The sequence below is a fragment of the Centropristis striata genome, chromosome 20 (assembly GCF_030273125.1).
Source record: "Centropristis striata isolate RG_2023a ecotype Rhode Island chromosome 20, C.striata_1.0, whole genome shotgun sequence".
NCBI lineage: Eukaryota > Metazoa > Chordata > Actinopteri > Perciformes > Serranidae > Centropristis > Centropristis striata.
The window spans coordinates 11,054,093-11,080,646 of record NC_081536.1 but is presented as its reverse complement, the minus strand read 5'-3'; the positions used below and the strand labels follow the sequence as shown (position 1 = coordinate 11,080,646).

The following is a 26,554-nucleotide window of genomic DNA, read 5'->3' as shown; positions in this document are numbered from 1 at the left end:
TTTCTCCAAATGTTCCAATGAAAGCTACATCCTGCAAAACATTTTCCACAATGTTAGGAACCATAACAATTCTTGTGCATCAAACCGGCTCTGTATTTGTGAGGACGTTTTGTGTACTCGGTGACTTCATCAGTAGGAAACATAGTTAGCCCAATTCACTTGCTGCTTAGTTTATCCACAGGCACAAAGCAAACACAACATGTCAAAACTCATCAGCTCTCCAAAAATAGCTCTAATGAGCTGGAGGGGGGGAACAGCTTTTTGTGCAAAAAGGGTGGATGAGATGTAGTCTATAGTAGCACACAACTTGCTCAAAACTGCAGCTCCAGCTATACATCCTCACCTTCTGTCACCTGGCTCACAGCCCAACCTGCTGTCACAGGGGGAACAACATGAGAATCATCAAAACACGTCAAGGACTCTGACTCTGCACACCATTTCATCACAAGTGCTACGCCGGTGAAGAGGCCCTTTTAGACTCGGGTGATTACAAGCCCTCATTTTCTATTCTGGCTCACCAAGCAGCTGTCTAAACAGAGCTGAGTTTGCTCAGGTACCTGTCCCTGGCTGGGGGAAATGCTGTGTGTTAGAGTTATAACCATGCACTGTTTTGCATCATTGAACATTTCTGGGTACTCGACTGGATCCTGACCCACTTTGGTTTCTTTGTGTTTTCCAATATTTAGATCAAGTGATATCGAGGAAGAAAATGCCGCGCTGTCTGACAGGCTGTGTGGAGCGTATGTCGCGGAAGTGATGAATTAAACAAATGCCAGAATCTGAAATGAGACTGAGATACAATGGAGCAGATTCATGAAATCCGTTTCCACCTAAAAAGATAAGAAATGAATGATCTCCTGACTTGTTAACCCTGCAAACTAAACATAGAGATGTGTATGAGGCGACCAGTTTATTGTTTTCTAAATCAAATATTAACAAAATCAAAAACAAAACATGAACATTTATTCAAGACCACCAATCTCAAGTGTAAATCACAGCGTACCATATGTAGAGCTGCAGACGGGTCCATTCATTATGACTACCACTCAGAAAAAGACACGGTGTGAGCTGTGTCTGGCTGCCGAAGTATATTCCGCCGGCACTGACGGGTTGGGCTCGTAAAGTAGCTGTGACAGTTGGCCAGAACGCCAGCAGTGGGCTCGACTTGCTTAATGAACTAACATGTTCATGTTGGCAGCACTAAGTGAACCATTTATTAGTGAGCTGGGAACAGACACAGGGTGCTCTGGGGTTGGTAATGACAGCAGCCGCCAGATGACAACACAACTAAAATAAGGCGAAGTCGTGTCGAGATATGCTTTATAGTTCCAATGTTAAGTCCAAAAATAAAAAATACAAAAGTGACATTTGGCTAAAAACACATTTCTAACATAAGAAGCAAGTGTGGACTATCACCTGTTGTAGATTTGCCTTGAAATGGAAATGTTTTCATTGACAGTTTTCTTTATATGAAAAAAAACAAGAGTTTGAGTCTTGAGCACAAGTTAAACATTTTATTGTCCACCAGGGATGCAACTTATTGTCTCCATAACAACCTGCAACACACACAAAAAACAGAGAAACACGCAGTATACTGAAAGTCAAAACAGAGCAAAATAAATGCAAACATTTAAAGGAATAGTTTGAAAATGTAGTGAAATAAACTTATTAGCTTTCTTGTCTGATACCACTGACTGTATGCTAAATATGAAGCTACATCCAGATAAAGACTGCAAACAGTGTTTCCTTAGTAAGGTCAAGAAATAGCCAGAAATGACAGATACACTATTTATAAAGCACCTGATATAGCTTTTTTTTAAAATCAAAATTATAAGAATATCATGATTAGTAAGAATATTGCTAAAACCTGCCATGTTGCAGAGAGAAGAATGAGAGAGAGAGAGAGAGAGAGAGAGAGAGAGAGAGAGAAAGAAAGAGAGAGAGAGAGATGCTGTTGATTTCAATAAGTACACTTTGTTCTTTATTATTAAATAGAGTTTGAATATGAAACGCTGTATGTTGGAAATGATTTTTATTGGCTGTCAGCGTTTCTAGCTTTCAACAGAAAGTCATCCCAGTGATGTCGTTCACCATCGTCATTCTTGTAATAGTCATTTGGTGACAATTTAGAAATAATATATATTTATATTTCTTTCTTTCTAATTATTGTCTTAAGTATAGATTGTTCTTAAGTGTCAAAAGGAACTGCCAACCTAACACAAAGCACTAGATACCGTAGATACCTAGATACAGTAGATTAACCCCCACCAATCACTCTTTGACCATTTTATGTCTCTTAATTTGTAATTTTATCAATATCATTAGCTTAGCACTCATCATTAACTTCAATTTTGTGATATACCCTCATTTGCTTCTGTTGAAAGCTTCACCTTTTATGTAAATTTTACTATCACATATACATTTCTGATGATCAGCTAAATGTCTGGTGGCAGTAGCTCTATATTTAAAGGTCAGATTAGATTGGTAACTATTAGCAAAATGTCAAATAAACCCAAAAAGTCAAATTATTCCTTTCAGTCTTTATATTGTAGAACAATTCATGTGACAGGCATGTTGTCATCTGTCTGAATTGATTGTGAGGATGTATGACAAATGACATTATGTCCTTGGTGTGCAGTAGTTTGTATATGCAGCGAGCCTTTGAGCCCCGAGTCTGACATTTTGGCTGGTTGTGCATCAAATGCAGTAAAGTAATTCCCCTCGATCCACCGGCTGTCTCTTTATGAATCCCCCAGTTATAATCTGTCAACACGCGTCTGACATCCAGGGTGACGTTCTGTATGGAGATGCAGCTTTCAGCCAGAGACAATCAGCTCGTCCTTGAGATGGAGATGAAAGGAGATAGACCTCCTCGCTCTCACCTCAACCTTTTCAAATGAGCTTTTATTGTCTTGTTAAGAACAAATAGGTGCAATTATTCGAGAAAATAAGGCACTAAGCATGAAAGTTGGGAGCCATCATTTATTTGTTCACACAGCCGTTGACTGAATTAGTGATTACAGCGTGTTGCATACCTGAGGATGCCTCTCTCTCTGTCGCTTTCTCTCAGCCAGTCTGAACACACAAGCAGATGGTATCATTACATGTCTGCAGAATGTGTTGGTGTCAACTCGAGTTGTGCAACCTCTATTTTCAACCATACATATTTATTCATATCTGTCTACTTGTCTTATGTCATTACTAAGTCAGTGACAGTTCTAGGAGAGTAAAATATAGTTTGAAAAATATTTTTTTTTTGTAATGTTACTCTCTCTTTCTAGAGCAGTTATCAGTCCAGTCCGTGATTCCAAAGAATTTTACACTGTGTAAAACATGAATAAAAACAGAATGCATCAAATTCTGAGTTGTATATTAACATAAATAAGGTATTAGATTAATTATTAACCTCTTAGAACTTACCTGCCCAGGTAGGTTTAGGGGCAGGGTTATGATAAGACCAAAGGGAATCTGAGCCAAGGCTTATAATAGAAGAAACACAATCGATATTACATAATTTGTTTGTCTAACCCTACCTTACCTTGAGGTGTGTTTTAAGAAATTTATTGAATCTGTGTCGCAAAGGATGAACAAATTATTGCATTCTGTTTTATTTAGGTTTTAGACAACTTTTTCAGAATCTGGATTATAAAAAAGTCCAAAGAAAGTGGAAGAAATAGGAGACTGTCATCCCACCAAAAACTATATCAAATATATAATTTGTACAGCAGCTTATTACGACCCATGTTTATGTTTTTCACTAGGTGGCACCCTCTAGTGACTATAGTATATATGATGGAAGACAAGGCAAAAGTGAGGATATGGAGTATAAAGAACGACAAAGTCCATTTAGATTAGGAGCGGAGGTTGATAGGCCAAACAAAAACACAGGTTTCACCCAAAAGATGTCATGCTTAACTTACAATCAATCAGACCAGGGTGGAAGACTTGAACTTTACCCAAATTTAAAAAAAAACATAATTTGACACACTTAATGAATGTCAGCATTAACAGTTATTACATGAAAAAAATCCAAGTTAAGATTTTTCATATTGCAGAATTATTTTCAGGTTGTAGTTGTGTGAAACAGCTTTATTTACAGTGGGATGTATGACTATGTAGCACAGCTATGCAGACATACAGGTGTTCCAAAAGACGAGAAGGAAGTTTTTTGTTTTGTTGTAAAAAACTCTTTAAAGTCTTGTATGCCTTTGACCCTGCCGGAATGGAGACAATAAAAGTGCTTCCACCAGAGCTCTAAAAAATATTCCTAAAAAGATTCAGGCTGTTAAAAGACACCAACTACAAATCCATATAGACAGAGATTAATTGCATGATTATTTTTCTTAAAGTGAACATTAACAGCTGATACACACAATCATCTCCTTACCTGCGAGTCATTTGTCTCTGCCGTCATGTTTCATGTTCCATCATCTTTCCTCTCATCTCTGTGAGCATATGATACATAAAAGTTAATATAAACAGAATTTATCTCTATTTTTACACAGGAACAGATGCATAAGCTCAGAGTAGTCACTAAATAGACTGATATGTATTCTATTAAGAGTGTTGAGGCTGCATAAACATAGTTGGCAAAGGTGATAAACTTGGCAAAACAACAAAAACAAACAGCTGCCAGTTTTTTATTGCGCCTGAGGCTGCAGCCCAGGACTGCCTAATGGACGAGAATCACCGTGGATACATGTTTGGACTGATGGCAAAGAGATGTGCAAACAGCTGCAAAGTCTTTAAGCACCTTATAGACTCCGTTCTTTGTGCAAAACAAGGAAGAAGTACAATGAGTAATGGATCTTTTATTTTAAATCCTTTCTGTAATCTGAATGTGAGAGTTTTATCAGTGGCATTCACTTTAAGAAATGCATCAACATCCGTAGCAGGCTTTGGGATTTCAGCTCTTGGCTGGTTTGGAGCTGGCGGCGGGCTTGTTATGAAAATGGATCTGAGAGCGCTTCTGGCAAAGGCTGCATGAACATCACTGGCATACACAGAGTTTCCAGCAACACTTCCAACTCATAGGTGCAAATAAACATGAGAGTTAGTTTTAAGAAATGATGGAAAAAGCTGGAAATAGGGAATTATATTTACAACTATTCAAAATTATTCAATTACAGCTATTTAGTCATCATCGTTTTACTCTTGGCAGTTTCATAACATCTCTAATTATAATAAAACTGGACTTGGATTCAATCAACACTTTGACATAAATCTCTCCAATCAGTTGTCTGGGCTGCTTTTTTCCCCCTTAAATGTTCTTTGAGCATGTTGGGTTTTTTTCAGGCTGCAACAATTATTTTCATTATCAGTTAATCTGCAGATTTTTTCTCTCGATTGATCATTTGGTTTATAAAATGTCAGGAAAATGATGAAAATGTCCATACCAGTTTACTCAAAGTCCAAAGTGATTTATTTAAAAGTCTTGTTTTTTTTAGTCCAAAACCCAAATATATATTCAGTTTAATATGATATAAAACACATTTTTTGATTTATCAATAATTGGTGATTATTTTATGTCAATTAACTAATTGATAAGTCGACTTATCACTGCAGCTTTACTTTTCATCTTATTTTCTAACAGCAGACTGCTATACAACCCTGATTCCAAAAAAGTTGTGATGCTGTGAAAAACATACTAAAAAAGAATGCACAATTTGCAAATCCTTTGCGACCTACATTCAATTGACTACAATACAGTAATGTTCAAACTTTTGTTTTTGTAAATATATACAATGAATAAATCTGAATTTGATGCATTCTGATTTTATTTACATTTACCCAGCATCCATCCTTTTTTTTTAAATCGGGGTTTAAGCTTGTTGCTGATTTACAATTATGTATTTGTTAACATTTGTTATTGAGTTAACACCCCGTAGCAATCTTTTCATGTTGTGCAAACTCTTTTTGCATTAAGTTTACAAAGCAATTCTTGACATAACATTAACAGCTAATCTGTTCCAAACTCAGTGCTGAGGAAAAATTCAGGCAGCTTAATAGTTACATGCTTTTTGGAGAACAAGTAGAAATACGTACCGAGCTACTTTTCTGACTGATGAAGGGCCCGAACATGTCTGATGGCTGAGTACAATCTTCAGTCCTCTGGGAGAAGATTCTCGTGCCTTCTGTTCTGGAAAGAAGCACAAGTAGAAAATGTTTTTTTGCAGAAAGGCAAAGGGAGCATGATGTAAGTCATGTTACAGTACTGCAGAGTTAGACTGTCTAGTAATAGTACAAAACAACTGAACAGCACTAAAGCACAGCATGATTTCTGCACTATAGAATGTTCAGGTATTATATTATAATATATAAAAATAACTGTTTGCTTTAATTGGAAGCTTTCATGATTTAATCCTTGTTTAAATGGCAGAGTTGTATTAGTTTAGTCCTTTCATTACAGGTTTGTTTATTCAGACGAAAACAGATTGCTCCTCCTGAACTTCTTAATTAAAATTATTTTTTATTGTTCAGAACAACTACAAACACACACAGTTCCCCTTAGTGACACTTGAGACTGTAAATGTTAATGTTTGTGGTTAAATATTAACTGACTGACTTTGTTTTTGATTAAGCATTTCTTTAAACTGAATGTTAAGACTGAAAGTCTTGAGCTCTAGATTTGTTGTCAAGTATGCATTCTAATAACGCTGTTATAATGGAAACTGATTAGACCTATTTCAGTGGAATTATTTAAAAAGTAATTACTTTAGCTCTGATGCCAATTATATACTGTATAAAAAAAGTGGACATATGCACCGTTACTTCACCTATTGGTTTGTTTTGGAACCTATAGCTTGGCGTTTCGGGCGTCGCCATCTTGGTGTTTGGAGCAAGAAGTGGCCACTTTTGGCCTGGTTTAGCTTGGTTAGCAAGGTGCAGAAACAAACAACCAGCCGACTCCTTAGAAGGTCTTTTAGTATGATGAATGAGACACTTTTAGGAAACCAAAATGTTACGATTAACTCAGTGAAAACAAAAAGCCTATATGTCATTAGGAAAATCTTTACTGCGGTATTAAATCAAATGAGAAGTAGGGTCATTTTCTCATAGACTCCATACAATTAGTTTTTTGCAACTGCTGGAGTCACCCCCTGTTGGCCATTAAAAAGAATGCAAGTTTAAGGCAGCTTCACATTGGCTTTACTGTCTTATAGAATTGGAGCTTAATATTAATCAGTCATTTTAATAGACTTTGCAATTGTGACTGAAATTCAACACATTTTTATATTACATTACAAATGAAATGATTTCCACTGCATATTTGTTTATGTAACATATGGAAACTCATGACTTATTGCAGCTTTGCAGGAAAAATCTATCTGAAAAAATAAACACCAATATAAATAAACTATTAGTGCTGTATCTAGCACTTCTGGGTCAGCTTTGTTCATAAATCTTGTTATGCATTAACAGCACAAGTGTGCACTTAAGGTGTTATGCCTTTGAATACATTTTCAAAAAGAACTGCACCTTTGGAAAAATGTCAGAAGAAGAGCATGAATTATGAATAGGCCGGCAGGTATCTGTCCATGGGGATTAAGTGAAGCTGCATTTGCACGGCTATAAAACACAGGTTGGAGTGAAAAATACACACAAATAGGATTTATTGCAGAAACAGCGAAAAGAAAAGATGCAAATAAGTGGTGCAGAAGAAATAAGCAAAACAAACAAACACATTCATTTGACAGAAAAGAAGGTATATAATAATAGGTCATGTAGGTAGAGTAAATATTGTTTACTAAATTAGTTCTCAGGTTGGTTTTCTACATTCTGCATGTATAATTAATCTTCCCAACTGCATTGCATACTTCTCCTTGAGCCAGCCACATATAGTCACTACTCTGCTGTTCCACTAATCAGATGATTAATTACTTCTAATCACGCTGCAGTTTTAGCAAGATTTTCTTTCCTTTATCCCTTTTGTTTCCATTATTTTAATCGCATGTCAGTGCTTTATTGTGTTTTTAATGAGATGTCAGAGTTATAAAAACTGCGTACTGTAACACTGGTCGTTGATGTAAATGAGTTTTAATGGTGGATTCATAAGAATGTGCAGCGAGGTGGAAATTATATTTCAGTGCTTTGACAGTGTGCCCACAGTTAGACACAAAGAAACATTATTCTTAATCACAAAACATGAATTGACAAGTTCAGCTGTAAAGTATGATTTAGTATTAAAACACACTCATTAACAAAGGTGAAGTACTGTCTGTTTTAAGCTCTTCGCTATGAGTCAAAGTAGGAATCCTAAGTGTTTAGTAATTGATTGGAAGATATAATAATCAAACCGTATAAATGAGCAAAAACCTGTTGCTTTTCTGTTAATTATGATTGGCTGCAAGGTGTGTAAGTAGTAGTAGCTCAGTCGATTTTTAGTGCCTTTTTCTCTGAAACATACAATCTGCAGGAAGTACACGGCCCCTCTGAACTGGTGATTGTCTCACATTGGTTTCTCTATTCAGCCTGCTACTTCAGGCCAACACATGGCCGATCATTTGTTCATAAAGAAATTTAAAATTGATTTTGGGACAATGCCATGGCTGATTAGCTAACTAGATTTGTTGTTCAGAATAATGTCAATTCATATTTCTTGTTTGTTGACTGTATGCAATGTTACTGACTATGAATATTGTTAGCATAATGTTAGCTGTCTGGCTAACAGCTGAACCATAGACTGTAGAGCTGAACTGAAGCAACAGGTGCCCCAATACACAGAGTTATGAGCCGAAACCGTTAACAAAATGTCTGTTTCTAGCTTACACTATTAGATTTAAATCATATGATTATTATTATTATTATTAGCATTCTGTCTACCAGAAAGGACAAGTTGACTGTTAGCCAGCTAATGTTAGATATGTGCTAGCAAACTAATGTCCTGCGTAGCTTTCCGAATTATCCACATTCTACTACAACACAAGTTACATTGAGTGAAATGCTTTAGCTTAGCCTACAAAAATGTTGTTAGCCTAAAACTGACTTTGGATATTTGACTAACAAAGTGCACTGAATACTTAGGTAACGGTTAAATAGAGTTTGAGGAGTTTTCCCCCTTGTTGCTGCTGATGTCTGTGTCCACTTTTGTCCTTTTGAAGTTCAGTTTTTTGGTTCGTCAGATTTTAAAGCTTATTTCAGTCAGACAACTCACGTGATACAAAATGTGTTTATTGGACAATAAACATAGATTACATTTGGCGTCTAGGCTCCGACTAAATCACTCCTCAGCAGTTACATGAGGTATCGAGGAGTGATGCAATAAATCCCCCAGTCGGAGCCTACAGGTGGATGCTGGGGTGGTGGTGGGACTGAGAAAGCGAGCGGCAGTACAGATGTAGCAGCAGCATAGGCAGGCAGAGGAGAGCGAGGATTACTCTCATCTTAAATAGAGCGCCAGATTGGATAGAGGGTCTGTTTTAGTGGAGGATGTATGAGGAGTGGGGCATGTCATGTGTATGGCAGCACAGCTCGAGTTGCCTGCCTGAACTAGCTCGCAGGCGTCGCTCCATTTATGGGTTCTTTACCTTGTTGGTAGTGCATTTCACCACAGAGCAGCTTTTAGACATTTTTTTGTTGTTTGCAAGCAGACTGACAATTAAGTCAATGAAGAGTGATGGATTGTTTTCCCCTTGGGTGGGGGTGGGGCTTAAATGTGCTCTAGAAAATTCTCCCATTGCCGAGTTGTATCTATTTACTGGAGTCGTGACCAACATTTTCATTGCATAAAAACCTTGTAGGATGGAAATGGCTGTTCCAGGTATTAGTTAAACCCTCATGTCTTACCTGGGAAACAAATATGTGGCTTGAAAATATGAATAAATGTTGTTGTTTTTTTCTTTGGCAAGTGACCATGGTATAAGTGGGTTAATGGCCTGCGAGGAGTCTATAATCAGAAATTAATGGACACTGCGGAGGCCTCCTCATGCCTCCAATCGTCAATTCATTCCTGATAATGGACAACTCGTTGAGAATGCTAATGAGTAAATGATTTCGACAAACCTGACCATAAGTACTTTAATTTGCATATTATGTATGAATATAGATTCAGTAGTATATGAGTCAGTCAGTAGAGTATAATATAATAATATTCCTGGTACATATTTCCACTCACCTGTTCCATTCATCTCTGCTTTGACCAAATCACACAACAGTGTGTTTCTTTAACTATAGAGAAAAACAAAAACAATATAAGGAATATGTCACTCCTATGTATAATCAATAATAAACAATTTCAGACTGACAAACTGCATGCAATGTAATATATATAATATATATATACACACACACAAAACATTCATTGCATTCCATCACTGCGAAAAAAGTAAACCAATTCAAGGCGTTATAAATTTTATGAGAAGTTTTGAGCAAATATTTGGAATTTATTTCTATCACTGATGTGATGTTTAGTTTGCCGGACTTTATTTTAGTGCCTTTTATTATTATTTCTTTTATCACAGTTTAGCTGAATTTCTTATAGACTATTTATTTAGCGATATGAAGGGATTTTATTTGGGGTTAAAAAGGGCAGGTTTACTTTTTTTTAAGTGTAAGTTAGCATTTGCCGATTAAATTAGTATTATTATACGGGTTACCTGCTTAGTGTTTAGTCTTCCTTTCAGTCCCGTGATCTACACTCTTAATGAGGGCGAGGCTTCAGGTGTACTAATCACAAAAGAGAATTCAAAGGGCTAAAATGGACTTCAGCTTTGATGTTTAAAGCACGGAAAATTACACAACTTTCTCAGGTTAAATGACAGAAATGCAGAAAGAGGTTAGCAGAGACATTGATGAGTCGCAGATAAAAGACCAAGATCTACATCCTGTATGGCCCGTTATGCTCTTCACGAGCCAACTTCAAACGGCGAGCGCATTATTATGATAATATATGAGGACTTCTTACCTCTTTTAACTCCATATCATTCTCACAGTCAATCAGTGTCTGTTTAATGATGTAAAACTTCACAGAATGGATTCAAGAAAAGAAATTTATTAGTTTCCAAATAAGAAAGTGATCAAATATTCAAGGACGGTTGAGCAGGAATAAAAGTTATTTAACAAATGAGTCATTTGGGACAGATCGGTGGGCTTTCTTTATAAAACGAGTTAGCTGTTACCTGAAAGCAAACTGCAGAAACAATATCAATTTATAGCTCCATAGCCTCCTATTTAGAGAGTCTTACACAATGTGTTGAGGTTTATGTTGTTTTTATTAAATGCTTTATGTACAAATACAGATTACACACAGAACAAAGCACGCATTATAAATGACACACTGTACATTGCTGATTGCTTTCAACCCAAACCAAAAAAAGAAGTGTTTTGCACGATTACGATCTCACATCCTATATCATTTAAAGTCACAATAAAACTTAGGCTAACTTTAGTCTGTAAAACTCAGTTTTGCCATGAAGTCATCAGAGTTTCATATAGCAATCAGTTATGGGGAAACTTGAGGTCCGATTTAGAACATTCAACATTTTTCTTTATAAGAAATGCTCAGTCATTTAGTCACTTTGCATTCAGTTTCCATCTGTTGCCTTTAATGGAGTTTATCAGGTTGTTTGTGTTCAGAGCAGTATGCGGTTTCATTATCTGTAATTATAATTATGATTTTTGCAAGTCGTGAAAAAAGTTAAAGCCACAGTTGGAATCAAACAGGAAGTGAAATTTCTGCAGACTCGTCAAAGGACACATCCACCACAAACTTGCTCTTTTTTTAAATTTTTACTAAGTTTGACTCATTTTGCTAAACCAAACTATGAATAAATTTGTAGAAAATAAATTGGCCTGAAGAATCTAGTGAGCATTTTACAAGATTAAGATTTGGCTACATGGCATTAGACTGGAAAAGAGCCACTTAAACCAGACTGAGCCCACAGCCAGACCAATCAGTGAACTGTGTAGAAAGGTGATGGAGGTTCAAAACAGCTCATTTTAAATTTGAAGTCACATTTGCTCTGCGGCGCTGGCTGGTTAAAGTCTCATCCTGCCTGTAGAGTCATTTTGGGTGACTGACAAAGAGCTAAGCTAAGGTTTGAGGACCGTTTTCTAATACCAGAAGAAATGAGAAAAAACTCTCAATATGTTTTAAATTAACAAAAAAAAGTTTCTCTCTACTTTCCACCCTTACAGCGCCGCAGTCAAGGGGTATTTGTAAAGCTGCAGGGGGAGCTAAAATGTGGGGAAAAACATAATTTTACCTGTGTGCATATAATAGTGGAAGCAAACGGATGCCAAAATCCTTGTTAAGACTAAACTGACATCACCTGGAAATGTCTTGAGTGTTTGACGCTGTCAGGGCTCAAAATGGCATAAACAAAGTGGGATAGCAAGACATATAATTTTACGTTAAAGCCAAAACATGTCCAGAATCAGAAAAAAATTCACCCAATGTACAACTGACTTAATGATACATATTGATACAGCATAGTAAAACAAGTGTACATACTGTTGCTGCCTAGGTGCACTAGTTAAGAATAATGAATATTTTGCATTATGCAACATTTGCACATATTGTCCTGGCAAATATTGCATGTTATGTACAGTTGTGGGTTTGGTACCTTTTATTTGATCTGAGTATCTTCCAGGCTCTTGTCTCACAGTGGAGTGGATGAGAGATAATTGTCAAATAATCATTATACTATTTTTTGTCCAACATCATCAAGAGAAAAAATAAGAAATCATTTCATGTTTTTAAAGGCCATCTTAAGTCTGATATGTTTCTGTGTAAATTCAATATGGCACGCTTAACACCCATGTGCCAGTCCTGCTTGTTTTTTTTGTTTTTTTATGCCTCCGGCCTTTCCCCAGTAACCCCGTCTTTAAACATCACAACCTTATGAATTATGGGTTATTCCCTAAGGCAAAGCCTCTGAGTTGTGGACTTACAGAAAGTGAGCAGTAAGGGCTAAAAATGTCTGTCAGAGAGCCATCAAACACTTGACAATATGACAATCGACAGCCCAAAGTGTCAGTCTGTGAGTCTGTTAGTGTGGACATTGGGACTGGGCAACTTGGAGTATAATCATCTAATCTGAGCATCTCAAAATGCAACAGTATTGTTGTGCTGATATTACAGGGACTTCCTAGTAAACCTTGATAATAACTGCATTAAAGGCAATTGATGGAAACTAATTTGTCAAAGATGTCTGAGACATAATTTAGAAGAAAAAAAATCTGCAGTTTAATGTAAAAAATCTGAAATAATTACAGTTTTAGGGGACAGAGGTGACATGAAGGGCATTTAAACAGCCAATTCTAAGAAGAACCTCCCTGTACATGAATGAATAACTCCTCATTTTCTCTTTACATTTAAAAATGATTCCATCCCTGAATGAATAAAACTGAATCTGAATACTCCAATATTTTTAAGTTTGTGTAATTATGGGGTTATTTTTTATTTCAATTTCTAAAGGAGACGAACAAAAAAAAAAGAAAATGTTACAACATTATATGAGGAATTTAAAAAAAATATAAAAAGTTTGAAATTGGAGGTCACATATCTGGAGCACCTTCAGTATCTACCATAGGGATGTTTTCTGTAGCCCCCTCTTGTCAGCCGTAAAACTGGGGCTTTGTGACTGGGACGGGAAGTCGCCCACTCCTCCTCTGCAAAAACAGTTAAACACACACTGTAGAAAGCTGCAGCACTCACTGTGCTGCCACAAAGTCAAACTGTGAGCTCGGGTATCGTATACTATCCCCTCACAACCCATTTAACTACAGACAAGAAAATTCAAGCGAGCAAATTCTATCGTAGGTACTATAGAGGCTTCTCGCCACAGAAAATTAATTTCATAAGCACTTTGCCCTCTGTTGGACCAGTACTGAGATGTGACTGTCAGCAGCTCCTTCCTTAGAGCCAAATTACATAAAGATGGCCACCTCTGCTGCATGGCACATTGCACTGCTTCCAAATAAGAAAGTGTTTATGGAGCAGAAAATCAAATCATTGCCCCCTTGGTTTTTGGTTTGGTCCGACCTCAACACCCCAGTGCACAATTCATTGTGCTGAAAATGAATGAGCCTGCAAACCCGCTGTGGCAACCAGCTTATCGCTGCTGTCATGTGACAACCTTGTAACTACACTTTTGGTGATTTTGTGTCCAAACGGAAGCTTTTCATGTTTTCATTAATGGTTTGAGGCGTTTTAAAGTCTCTTTTGTTCATGAATCCTAAAACAATTTCTGTAGGATTAAGAAAAAAACTTCAGAGAGAGTTGGTGTTTTGGAGATACAAGCTTTTTTACCTGACAGCAGTGGTGTGTGCACAGCAGAGGTTACTAAGCCAATAGTAACAGCTTTTCTGGAATAAGCCCAGGAGGGCACATATCCAAAAGGCAAAACACTCCACCTTTATAACAGGCATCGGTTAGCCCCATGAGCTTCCACTGGCACATTTACTGTTCTAGTCAAATTCAGCTCTTAGCCAGGGAGGTAGGAGGGGTGGTGCATTCAGGAGCAGCCCCTCTGGGTGAGGATGATTAGAAGTGGGCTGGAACCACCAGGCTTTCTCCTTTGTTTCTCTGCTTTGCAACATTTTTGAAATATCAATGCAGCCAGGACTGTGTGGCCAAGCCCTTTTTTTCTTGTCAGGAAGGAATTTAAATGAGATGCAAGGTTGTTTCTTAAAAAAGTCTGTTTTTAAAATCCACCACTGTGTCAACACATTTGACAAATTACATTTAATGAGGCAGAGTAATGATGCTTTCGTTATACTACTGGCTTAATGACAGGTACAAGGAAATATTTCAGGAGAAGAGTTGTTATTGCACACTGAATGCTGTAATGCTGGACTCATTAAAGTTGTGAACAGAGATGCAAACCACAGTTATTCCATTATTGAATAACCTACCAATGTATTATTTTCTGATTTACTGCCTGTTTGGTTTATAAAATGCCAGAAAATAGTAGAAAATCAAAATTTATCATATTTAGCATTTCCATAAGCCCACCCTGACACCTTCAAATTGCTTGTTTGTCCAGTCCAAAACCCAATGATGTTGAATTAACAATGATGTAAAACAGAGAAAATCACAATGAAAAGCTGGGACCAAAAGCATTTTTGCTTGAAAAATGACTTAAATGATTAATTAAGTTGCCAAATCATATTTCTGTGGATTGACTAATGAAATAATCAACTCATTGTTTAAGCTCTAATAGTGTGATTATGACATGTGCACTTCTGCTACATTCCACAATTGACATCATGAGCAGCGAGAGAGAGCTGGGATGACACATGAGTCATATTTGGATCGATGTTCAGCTCACAAAAACAAAGTTATGCCAACTACAATATAAGCTGTGCTTACCGTAGTTGTTGTAGGATTCATCATTGGTTCCATGTCCATATTCATAATATTCTGAAAGGCTAAATCAGACAGAACGGAGACATCAGTCAAAATCAAGAAGCTGTGTAAAATAAGAAGTGAGATGGTGAAATATTGTGTTTAGGTATGAAGTATCTGCAGGGGCTGATCCATGTGGCTGCAGGTTTTCATTCCAACCAAGCAGAAGCACACCTGACTCAAATAATTTAATAACCCGAACTCAACAAATGAAGAGAACGAAGGCAGCTCAGGTTATTGAATCATTTGAGTGTGTGCTCCTGCATGGTTGGAAAGAAAACCTGCAGCCACATGGCCCTTTTATGGATCAGTTGGACACCTCCAAGTTAAATCAAAGATGAGGTTGGGGGTATTTTATATCTTTCTTTATTCATTTCAAAACTATTAATTTCTGTGGCTTAGTTGGTAGAGCGGTCACCCACTGATCTGAAGGTCGGTGAATGAATTCCTGATGGTGGCAAGTGGCACCCTTAAGCGTAGCTTCGGCCACCAGTGTGTGTATGGGTGAATGAACGCTGTCTGTTGTGTAAAGTGCTTTGAGTACTCTCAAAGGACTAGAAAATTGCAATATAAGTGCAGTCCATTTTGCCATTTATCTATGTTACTTATGGATCATAAATTGGGCTTTGTTGCAGAAGTGGACTGCACCAAAAGTGATCTGTTTCATTCTGAAGAGTCAGCTTTTTCAAAACCAACATGGCTCAGTTCACTGGTGCAGTCTGATAATGTTTTTTTGAGTTGCATATTGACACAAATTGTTGTGTGTAAGGTATAACCAAAATTAATTAATTAATGTCTACTTAAAGGACACATGAAAGTATGTTGCCAGTGACTGTTGCATCGGTGAAATGGACCAGCCCGGTCTCATACAACTGTATGAGATGCACTGGGCTCTCCATTGACTGTAATGTAAACCCATTCGCAGCAGTATTATGCACTTTGGGGAAATGTTGAAATATAAATAAATAGTGCAAAACTCTGCTCAGGGTGGGAGGTTGAGGTGGACGGGTAAAATAGACCCCAGACTTTGACCCAAGAGACTGCATGAAGCTAAGAGTCAATGTTGTTATTTGGAGTCAACCCGTTTAACTGCGTTCGGTAAATACGTATGGAAGTAGTTATTTTCAAGCCCAACCATGTTCTTTTACCCTAACCTTGGTCAAGTGTTTTTTATTGTGTTTATTAACTGCTTCCTGTGAACATGGAAGTTTATTCTGAAAAGCCACTGTGCATGCATCTAGCAGAAAGTGACAAACCATACCCAATACAAACAACAACAGAAGTAAAGGGGTTCCTTGTGTGTCAGTATTAGACGTCTACATGTCAGGATGTGACGAGTTGGGATGAGGACAAGAATGGTGGTATCTATTTTTGTACATAAAGGCAGCATAGTAGGAGTAACTGCAGTGTGTTGCTTATTGATTTTACTGTTTTTGGACAACAGTGGAGCTCTTTGGCACAGATAAATAAAATATATCAGGTTTTAGATCCACAAACAACACTTGTAAGCAGGAATAATTCATTGCTTTCGGTTCACTGATTTTGGTCTTAATTGGTTTTGGTTCAGGCATCTGTTGATAATAAGAAAAATATGAATATCAGCTGGGTTATCTTTTAACAAATTAAAGATCCAAGGTGGTAATTCATGGTTTGGGCTTAAATGTCTTGATGAAACAAAAAAGTTAAGTAGAGTTCTAACTTGCTATTAATGAACATATGTAATGCTGAAATGTACAGCAGCGATGTGATGTGAAGACAGCTGCTCACAGAGCACCTTTCACATGCTGTATTGGAAGTAACGATGGACAGATGGTGATTGAAAAAGTGCTTTTTTGTTATCCAGCGTGTGTGTGTGTGTGTGTATATATATATATATATATGTGTGTGTGTGTGTGTGTGTGTATATATATATGTGTGTGTGTGTGTGTGTGCGCGTGCATGTGCAAACATCACCTCTTTGACTGATTACTGTAGTTATCCTCATAGGCTTCGTAACTCTCGTCATCATATTCCCCACCATACCCGTCATCGTAGCCCTGCAAGGAAGCACGCAGTTAGCATTAAAGTTCACTTGTCTCCTCATCTCTATCCAGTCTATCTGGTTAGAGGTGAATATAAAAATAATCAATACTTAGCTCCATAGGCAAAGTCCATTACTTTATGTCCATAATGGGAGAGGAAACCAAAAAAATTTCATGTCAAACACAGATTATTGATTAATGCTTGCAGGGGAGCATGTCTCACAGTGAAGTCTAATAGACACCTTCTGAGTCTTAAACTGCAATATGGATCTCTACTATTGATAAGTGGTGACTTGAGAAACAAGCACAAAAAGCCTTTGAGTAACTACAGTCATGTTCAATAACAATAAAAGTGGCTTAATGGCGTGCAATAAACTGCAAAGACTTCCTATATTTATGTACAGTTGTATAAATGCTTTGCAGAATGTCTTGCATACAACATTTCCTCCTGTAACTATTGTTAAAACATAAAATACCCCATTCTGTGCAGTTGTGAAGCAGGTAAAACACCTAAATATTAATCTTGTTTGTATATTACCCATAAACACATTGACATAAGCACTGTCAGCCAAAACAGAGATAAATCCTCTGCTGTGTTCGACAAGGAAACTGATACTATCAGAATTGCAATGTAATATAATTTTGAAATGGCAATAAGTTGTCATCATAGAATTTTATTCTTGTTGAAGGGACAGAAATGTCTGAGGTGTAAATCATATTGCCAAATTCTGAGTTGAGCCTCTGACGGTTTACCCCCCCAAGTCTGTTTATCCACTTAGGTGCACATCTACAGAACCAAGCTTTGCAAGTAATCTGGTTTGGAAGTACACATTGTAACTCAGTTAGAAGAAGAAAGTTCTAATATCGAATACCTTAATATTAAATTGATTTCTGTGGAATGTAAACATCTAACTCCTTTGAGGAGGCTTGGACCCACCTCCTCCTTTATACCATTGATAGCATGTGATATGATAGCATGTGTTCATTAGTTTAAATATGCCACACAACCGCCACCAGTAACACCATGGTAAACAAAATAAGCCTTAATATTTTGATATGAGACATAGGCCTACTGTAACTGTATGTTAATTTTAAATAACGTAATGTTAAATGGCAAATAACCTTTTATTTTAACATAAGCTAGCTTTGCTAACATAAGTTAGCTATGCTAATGTTGTTAGCAAACTAACATTAAAGTTATTTGAAATTACTACGTTAAGCTTTTTTGCATTTTTTCCCAGTTGTTGTTTGTTTTACATTATTGTATTTGTAATAACTTCAGATAACATTAACTTTGCCAATGACATTAGCATAGCTAGCACACTCATAAGTTTAGTAGCATTCAAAGTTATTTGCTGCATAACATCAACTTTATAAGTTACAGTTAAGGTTGTATTGTGTACCATGGTGTTATTGGTGTTATGGTATCTTATCCTAATGAATGTTTCAGTAGCCTATAAATAATACGTAGGCATATACATAAAACATTTTTTAAGCATTGAGTGCGACAATGTAATCAGTCAGCTCATGTTAGGCCTAAATATAGCCTACAGTAGCTTGGGTATCATACAGTGGATAAAAATACACTAAGTAGGCTGCTTTATGTATTTTTGTTAAGTGCAATAATTGACAACACATGAGATTTGCCACCGTGGGTCATGGCGATGGAATGGGTCCCAGCACCCAGCAGGACTAACTTGTTGTTTGGTCACCTGCATGAATGTTGACATAATATCATTGATTTAGGATCATCAGCTCTTTCCCATTATGTACTGGTCAGAAGAAGGTTGCAGCTTCTTTTCGTCTGTTTTACAATGTATTACTGGCGGATTCAAGGGTGTAATTTCTTGTGCGATAGTGTGGTCTGTCCCCCTCTCTTTTCCAAATCCTATTTTTGTCCATGTCAGTTTTACACTTGCACTTGATTTACTCCTTACATCTCTCTAAACAGACCAATATCCTTTGACTGTCCAGCTGCCAAAACCCAGATCAGAGAGGAGAGGAGTTGAAACGCTCATCAGAGTTGCTTTCAATTATGTCTGTGCACTCACAGCAATTAACTTTTACAGACACAAATGAGTGATTTTGGGCTTCATGCCCTGGCTGGAGTTTTTTGGAACGGATTAATAATTTATCTCCTATAAATGTTTCACAATTGAACATTAATCAAAGTTAAGGCACTAAAGAACACATGCCCCTTGTAGTCTGAAGATGGAGCATTTTTCATCATCAGCCTCATGACAGAAACTTTCTAATTCTGAAATCCAACTCATCTCAGTACGGATGATATTTAGGATTTTTGGTATTAGAGAAACATGCTTCCTTAATGTGTTTAGGGGGAAAATAGCTTCTTTTCTGAGGATAGGAATTTAGTTACAGCAGAATTACCCTAACTGAGAGATTTCCCAAGTTTGGAACCAAAGCATGACATAGACCCTGTCCTTTATTCAAATAACTGGAAAAATGGCAGCAGCACTGATGGTAAGTCTGTCTGGCAAAGACAATAAGGAGGGGGAACAACATGAGAACCAAAATATTGACTGAAAGGCTCCTCAAACCATATGGTGACACTTTAAATTTCCTGGACTATGTATTAATGGATATTTGACAGCCTCTAAAAGTCCTTTAAACCATTACAACCACATAGGTAATATGTTTTTACCCTCTAATACGACCCACAAGAGTGATTTCTAAAATTTTCTACATTTTCTAATTCTAAATTAGTGCCCTTACTGGTGGCAGGAAATGTTGTCCTCAGACCTAAACTTTACCATTTAAAACATGGCTTTAATGTTGTGAAATAGTCATAGTTTGGTCAAGTTTAGGCCACAAAACTACTTGCTTAAGGTTAGGGGGAAATGGGGGTCGTTAGGATAAGATAGGAGGTTCTAGAGAGGACTGGACACAGCCATGAGGAATTGCTTCTAAATAGAAAGATCGGACTTTTTCTTTGAAACTTAAATAGAGATAAAACCAGCAGTTAGGATATCTCTCTGCAATGTGGCCCCTGGTCCCTATCAAGGAAACTAGAAATTGTCATCTGTAAATTTAATAATAAAAAAGGCATTTACATAACATTTTTAGTTTCCATGCAATTTTGATACTGCTACCATTATTATGTAAAACACAATAACCAATTTTATCATAATTTGTTATTTGCGAGGTTGATATAAATGCAACATATAAATGCAGGAAACAGCAAACACCTCTGACTTTATTGTGTTCACCCTTCTTCTGAAAACAAACTTACACCCTTGTGTTGGAAGAATATAGTCCACATAATATTCCGTTAAATGTTTTATTCATGATGGCAGGAATGATCGATTTTAGCGGACCAAAGGTGCACATAAACAGCTTAACCTGAATAACACCTTAACTGGAGTAAGGCCAAAGTGTGCAGCAGTGTAAACTTAGCTATTGTCTGCTCTTGTAATAGTTGTATCTTGCTCATTGAAAGATATTTAGTAGAGTTTAAAGTGCTTATGTTACCTTGTCATCATGATCTTATCTTCTCTAATCCTTTCCTAGATTCAAATCACGCTCTGCCATGATGCAAGCAAGTTCCTTTTTGGAGATCAAATATATTTTAAATCAGCAGAAATAAAATGTGTTGAAAGCTTCAATGTAGCTGGTTTATGCCAGACGTGGCCTCAACAGCGCATTATTACTGTGTGCCTGTAACAGTAATATCATCTTGCTTTAGGTGTGGCTGCTTTTGGTAATACTTTGTGACACCAAAGTAGACACATCAGTGTGAAGGACATCAAGTGCAGCAACACAAAAGAGATATAAGACACACTCTCCTTCTCCTGCCGGGTAATGCTGATTCAAACAGCTCTGGTTCCTGTGTGGCTTTATTTGCGTGAACATGAATTTGACTAAATTAAAGTTAGGGATTATGTCAGGGATTAAGTTGTTCAGAGGATCCAATACTTCTCCTTTTCTTGCATGAGTCTTCCCCCACAAAGGCCGAGCCAGAGACCTCCGTATCTCAGTAATTGACTGTTTTGTTAGTCCATCCCATATGACAAATCGCTCGACACTGGACTGTAAATGTAAAGCGATCGGTGGATTAATTTCAGTCTAATGTATTATAACAATAAACCTTCAGCCTTGATGAAGAATTACAGGAATAGGAAGTTATGATAAATTTGCAGCAGTACTTATTAAAAGGGTGATATTTACGGATGAACTGTTATATTATTTATGCTGCCTTTAAACATAATGTTGTGTTGTTTTTAGTAGGCAGCAATAGATATGAAAAAATAATTATATAAATGATGGAGACTCATATTAATTCGAACGCATCATGTCCCAGCACTGTTTGTAGCTGTTTGTTTACTGGAAAGATGTGTGTGTGCTCAGCTCACCATGAGGAAGGTATTGATAAAGTTATCTCAGTGTCATGCTGCTGTTTGTACTTTCTAACACAGCAGGCTGCCCGGTTTATGCTTCTCAATCTCGAATATATTACATTTTAAAATATAGTTTATAACAAGAAGTTTTGGATCATACTGTTGAGTTTTATTTTGAAGCCTAAACGCTGTTAGATCCAAGTAGCCTGTACTTTTGTAAGACTAAATATTTGGTGATATAAATTATTGTGATGTAAGTGAAGGTTAATTGGCTGTTGGCCTACACTAAACTGAAAAAAAGCAATCCTTAAAGTTTAAAAGGGGGTGTATTTTTTTTCATGAAATTAGCACGAAAAAACACAAGGACAAAAATGAAAGGATTAATTAAACCGTGGCTTAAATCACTATAGTAGTAATTTACTGTTACAAAAGAACCGAGCACTTCTTCCAAAGCCACTGTGCATATTATAAGGTTATGTTGGGGATACAGGTTATGTTAGCAAAAGCCCCATTCAGCAACGACAAAAAAAAAAAAAAAAAACCCAGTAGTTTCCAACCAAGTCACTGAGTTAGCACTAATCAGCTAACGTTAGCCGTAGCCGATAAAATATGCTAGCAACAGCCTGATTTTGTTTTGTTCTGTGCTTCTGCTTTTTTGATTGCAGCACCAATTTGCTTTCACATATTGCTAATAAATGATGCATGATTGGACATAAGACAAGTGAATCTCGAAATTACATATAAATGTATGGTTAGGAAAATGTGATGACAAATTAGAGTGATGCAGTTTGGGGGGTCAAACTATACATTTGGGTTGCGATGGAAGGATTTGTATAAAAATTTATTTTGAAATATAAGCATTTCTTTGTTAAAGTATCGAGCAGAGTCAATAGCAATAACAATTATTAGTGAGAAACAATGCAACACATGTAATGTATAATGAAGCCTTTAATTCAGCGTCAGCTCAGAGATAACATAACAAAACGTTCATCACAATTATCTTATCACCTCACTATTAGTTTGACCCACAACACAGGCCGCATTCAGATTCGACAAGGTGTTACGTGTAAATAGTCCGGCCCCTAATTAATGAGGCTTGAATCTTGGAGTTTGACTCTCATCTGTAAAAACAATTAACACCGGTCCTTTTTAACAAGGCAGAGGAAATAAATCAAATGTTAACACAAGGGTGGAGAGTCCTCGCTCAGTGTAATTAGGACAGCGGGAACCTAAAGGCCCTTAGCACTGTGCTTCATTATCAATTGACAACCTGTATGTCCCCTGACAGTGACTGATCTTCATAGGGAGCTGCCTGTGAATGCCTCTCCGAAGGCAGAATGGGGAGGAAAATGAGATTTTCAGCCTTTTGTCTCAGTGAATAGATGCTGCTCTTTAGCGCTTTCTACCTGTGCAAATTCAATCAGCGTGTGGCTTTTGTTGCCAGTTCCACGCTTAAAGTACAAGTTTACTTTTGAATATATTTACTCAACTTGTGTCATGGTTATAATTTGAGAAAAGGGCAAAGTTTCAAGTGAAGTTCATGAGATTGATTTTGTGACTTACAATATAATGTTAGTCATTGTAAGTATTTCTCAGATGTTATTGTACTAAGTGTCCTTGTGGTTTGGCATTAAATGCGACTACATCTGTCTGCTTCTTCTCTCACACCGGGCGTCAGTCCCCAATGATCCAGCTGAGCCTATTATGTATTCTACCTGAGCTTTTCCTTCTATTAAATAATCGAGTCAAAGTGTGTGTCATACATCTGTTTTAATAAACAGTAGAGTTCTGCATGGAGAATTTCCATAATTAATCTAACAAATGTGAACTCAGCAGTGTATCTGAACCCATTGTTATAAAGCAATTACAGCAGATGTGCATAAAGGTGGCCTGAGAAGCCGCTCTCCTTTAAGAAGTACACAGAATCTCACGCATCTTTTATGTTCATGAAAAAGATGATATGGGGAGAATTTTTTCCCCCGTTTCAAAAGGGTGTCCTTTTGCCTTTTTTTCCACAGTAGATAGATTAGACTTTTTTTTTTTCTTCAAAGCCTCCCAAAGCTCTGTGTTTAATCACATTATGGCATTTCCCGCACTGCCTGGGTATGGTTGCAGGGCTCAGGTTTAAAAACCAAGCAATGCGTTTCAATTTTTTACCAGCAATTTGTACAACTCACGGTCTGCTGTCAGGGACAGAATCCTGCATCACTCTCCAGATTCCTCTCTTCTATCATCAGCCCTGACATTAAAAGATAAGATGTGATCCAGATGGGATTTGATCTTTAACATTAAACTGAGGCCTTGGTCCCCCTCTATACAAAATTCCATCAATCACATCTTTAATCTCTCTCTGCTCTCCTTCTGCACTTTTCTCACAGAGGAACTTATACTGATTGCAGTGAAATGTCTCACGTCTGCTCTTTCCAGGGGATTAGTAACATTTATTCATTAATGCTTGTTTAAAAGTCACAAGATCCTGCTATGGTAATTTTACTGTCTGTAGACAGCTAGAGACTTGGAACAGCTTTAGACACTATAACTAGTCTGAGAAGCAGAGCCACATCAGACCACATACTGGAACAATTGTGACATTTTTCTCAAAAAAAGACATTAGATACATTATCACTGCAAAACAGACCTCTTTTCACTGGATGACAGATCTGTATTTTAAGTATATTCACTGTCAGGGAGACTGAAACAGCCTTGTGCTCAGGTGTGCACCTTGTATTTGTGAATATATATGATATGATTTGAATTATTTTCTAAATTATCAAATGGTCTTGATATGGAACACTTCACTTTCAAGGACCAGACTGAGTTTTTAAATTGGACTATAGTCAATTCATCCTTACTGAATCATATTGCTGGGCTTCAGTTTACCTGAAATGGTGTTAAATTCTGACACTGTATGAGGCACAGATATATACCAGACACACAGCAGATGACTTGGTGGCATTGCTGCAATAGGAGGATACGATTTTGGTAGCAGAAGCGTTCCGGTTATTGTTTGTGGTCCGAATGATTGCTTTTTAAAAAATATTTTTTTATAAAAAATGTATCTGCATGTATTTGCAGAGAAACAATCCAGTCATAGATGTTGTCTTTCAGCTCCAACTACCCCAGGTTGATAATGAAAATGTGACATAGAATGAAAGCTTTAAGTAACTATATTGAGGTTTGCAGCCTTGAACTTCTGAGCTTGATGTGTAACTGTATATTGTACAGGCCCAAGACATCACAAACGTCCTTTTTGTTTTTTGTTCAGGTTCATCTGGTTATTTGTCATTTGAATCAATTTGCACATTCACCTGCGATGTTGCCGGGCTTGTCGAACTTTTAACCCCGCGCTCAAACAACCTAATTTACTTCGTCATTGTCTCTAAAACAGATGCTGCTGTGCATGTGAATAAACACACCAATGCACGTGTGGCATAAGAACAATATTTAAACATCACTAACGCAAAAATGGTTGCAGATTTCTCAAAATGGAAAACAAGCAACTGTTTCTGTTGAGCCCTGCTGTAAACAGTCTTGGACTGGATATCCATTATCTGGGATCTGTTGGCTCCACAGGAACCCCAAAAAGATTTGCCCTTGGCCTCAGAGGCTAAATCATTGTCAGAACGATGGGTTACCAGATTGTCTTTCCTCAGAACTGAAAGCCTACCCATCATCAGCTTCAACAGGACGATTTTATATAACAACATATGAATTATTTCAGTCCCAAATGATAAAACTAACACAATAATGCTGACTTTGACTTAATATTTATAGCTCTTTGCATTGAGATTATTGCTACATTTTTACAGACTGAACCCCCCTGCAATCCACTTCACGTGTGAATGGTTGCGATCCTTTAAGAGGTACGATAACGGTCACTGTCACTGTATTAGTTTTACAACTGTGACAGCATGACAGAGTCCATTAATCACTACAGTCTCCAGAGGAATCCCTGTTACACGATGGCCTGCTCCACAGCAGAAACACAGGAACTGTTTATGGCAACTTCACCCCAATTGTATAAATAGCCTGTCACACATTTACTTAACAACATAACTGCAAACTTCAGGATGCATTCATAACTACATGTATGCTGGTTATAGATTTGTGCAAATCTGTGTCTGGTGCAGCAACATTTTGTCACGTTCAGTAGCTGGTTCATCTTCATTATGGCTGACATTATTCTATTTCTTTTCTTATTGTCAAGGAATTTAAATAAAAAAAGACCAAATATCTCAATACTTTGTGACTTCCCGTCCTCTTGTAAACTCAACTTCATTTGTTTTTTTATGAAGACGTAAATCTTAAAAAAGGTTAAAAAAAAATAACAAAAATGGCTGGACACTAGTTTTCAGTAAACGTTATTCAAACAAGAGTAAATTGTGTTTTTTGGGTGGACTATTTTTCAGCTGTGGATTTATACAAATTTTATGTCTCAGAAGTTTTTAAGAAGCAGTAGAATTTACTCAAAATTATCAACAGTGGGAAATGTCCTTGAGTCCAACGATGTGGCTCATTGATGTGTTTTTATTGGATTTTAGACGACAGTGGCATGCAAATACGATGATACTTGGTGGTATTCATAATTCATTGATGGTTTTTCAACAACACAGATATAAACCAAAGGACCACTCAGAGCGCGCATACCTTTGCCAAGGCCGTACCCTATCTCACAATGTTAACAAAAGTGGAAAATAATTTGTGATTCAGATCCGCTTCAAAATGAAATGTGTTCTTCCTCTGCCCATTCCTCACAAATCATGCTGACAAACAAACCCAACTGAAAACATACAACCTTCTTGGCGAAGTTGAATAGATCAGCAGCCTTA

At 37.1% G+C, this 26,554-nt stretch overlaps 1 protein-coding gene across 1 annotated transcript in view; it reads right to left on the bottom strand.

Annotated features, from left to right (window-relative positions):
* Window positions 1-1,564: 1,564 nt before the first annotated feature.
* Window positions 1,565-26,554, bottom strand: part of khdrbs2 (KH domain containing, RNA binding, signal transduction associated 2) — an 82,608-nt gene continuing 57,618 nt past the window's right edge. Inside the window, exons 7-12 of the mRNA XM_059359671.1 lie at window positions 17,303-17,385; window positions 15,314-15,372; window positions 10,596-13,611; window positions 10,115-10,167; window positions 6,046-6,139; window positions 1,565-4,445 (exon numbers count right to left, since the gene is read on the bottom strand). Of these exons, the coding sequence (XP_059215654.1) occupies window positions 13,517-13,611; window positions 15,314-15,372; window positions 17,303-17,385 (237 nt within the window). The 3' untranslated portion in view covers window positions 1,565-4,445; window positions 6,046-6,139; window positions 10,115-10,167; window positions 10,596-13,516. The remainder of the gene's footprint in view (window positions 4,446-6,045; window positions 6,140-10,114; window positions 10,168-10,595; window positions 13,612-15,313; window positions 15,373-17,302; window positions 17,386-26,554) is intronic.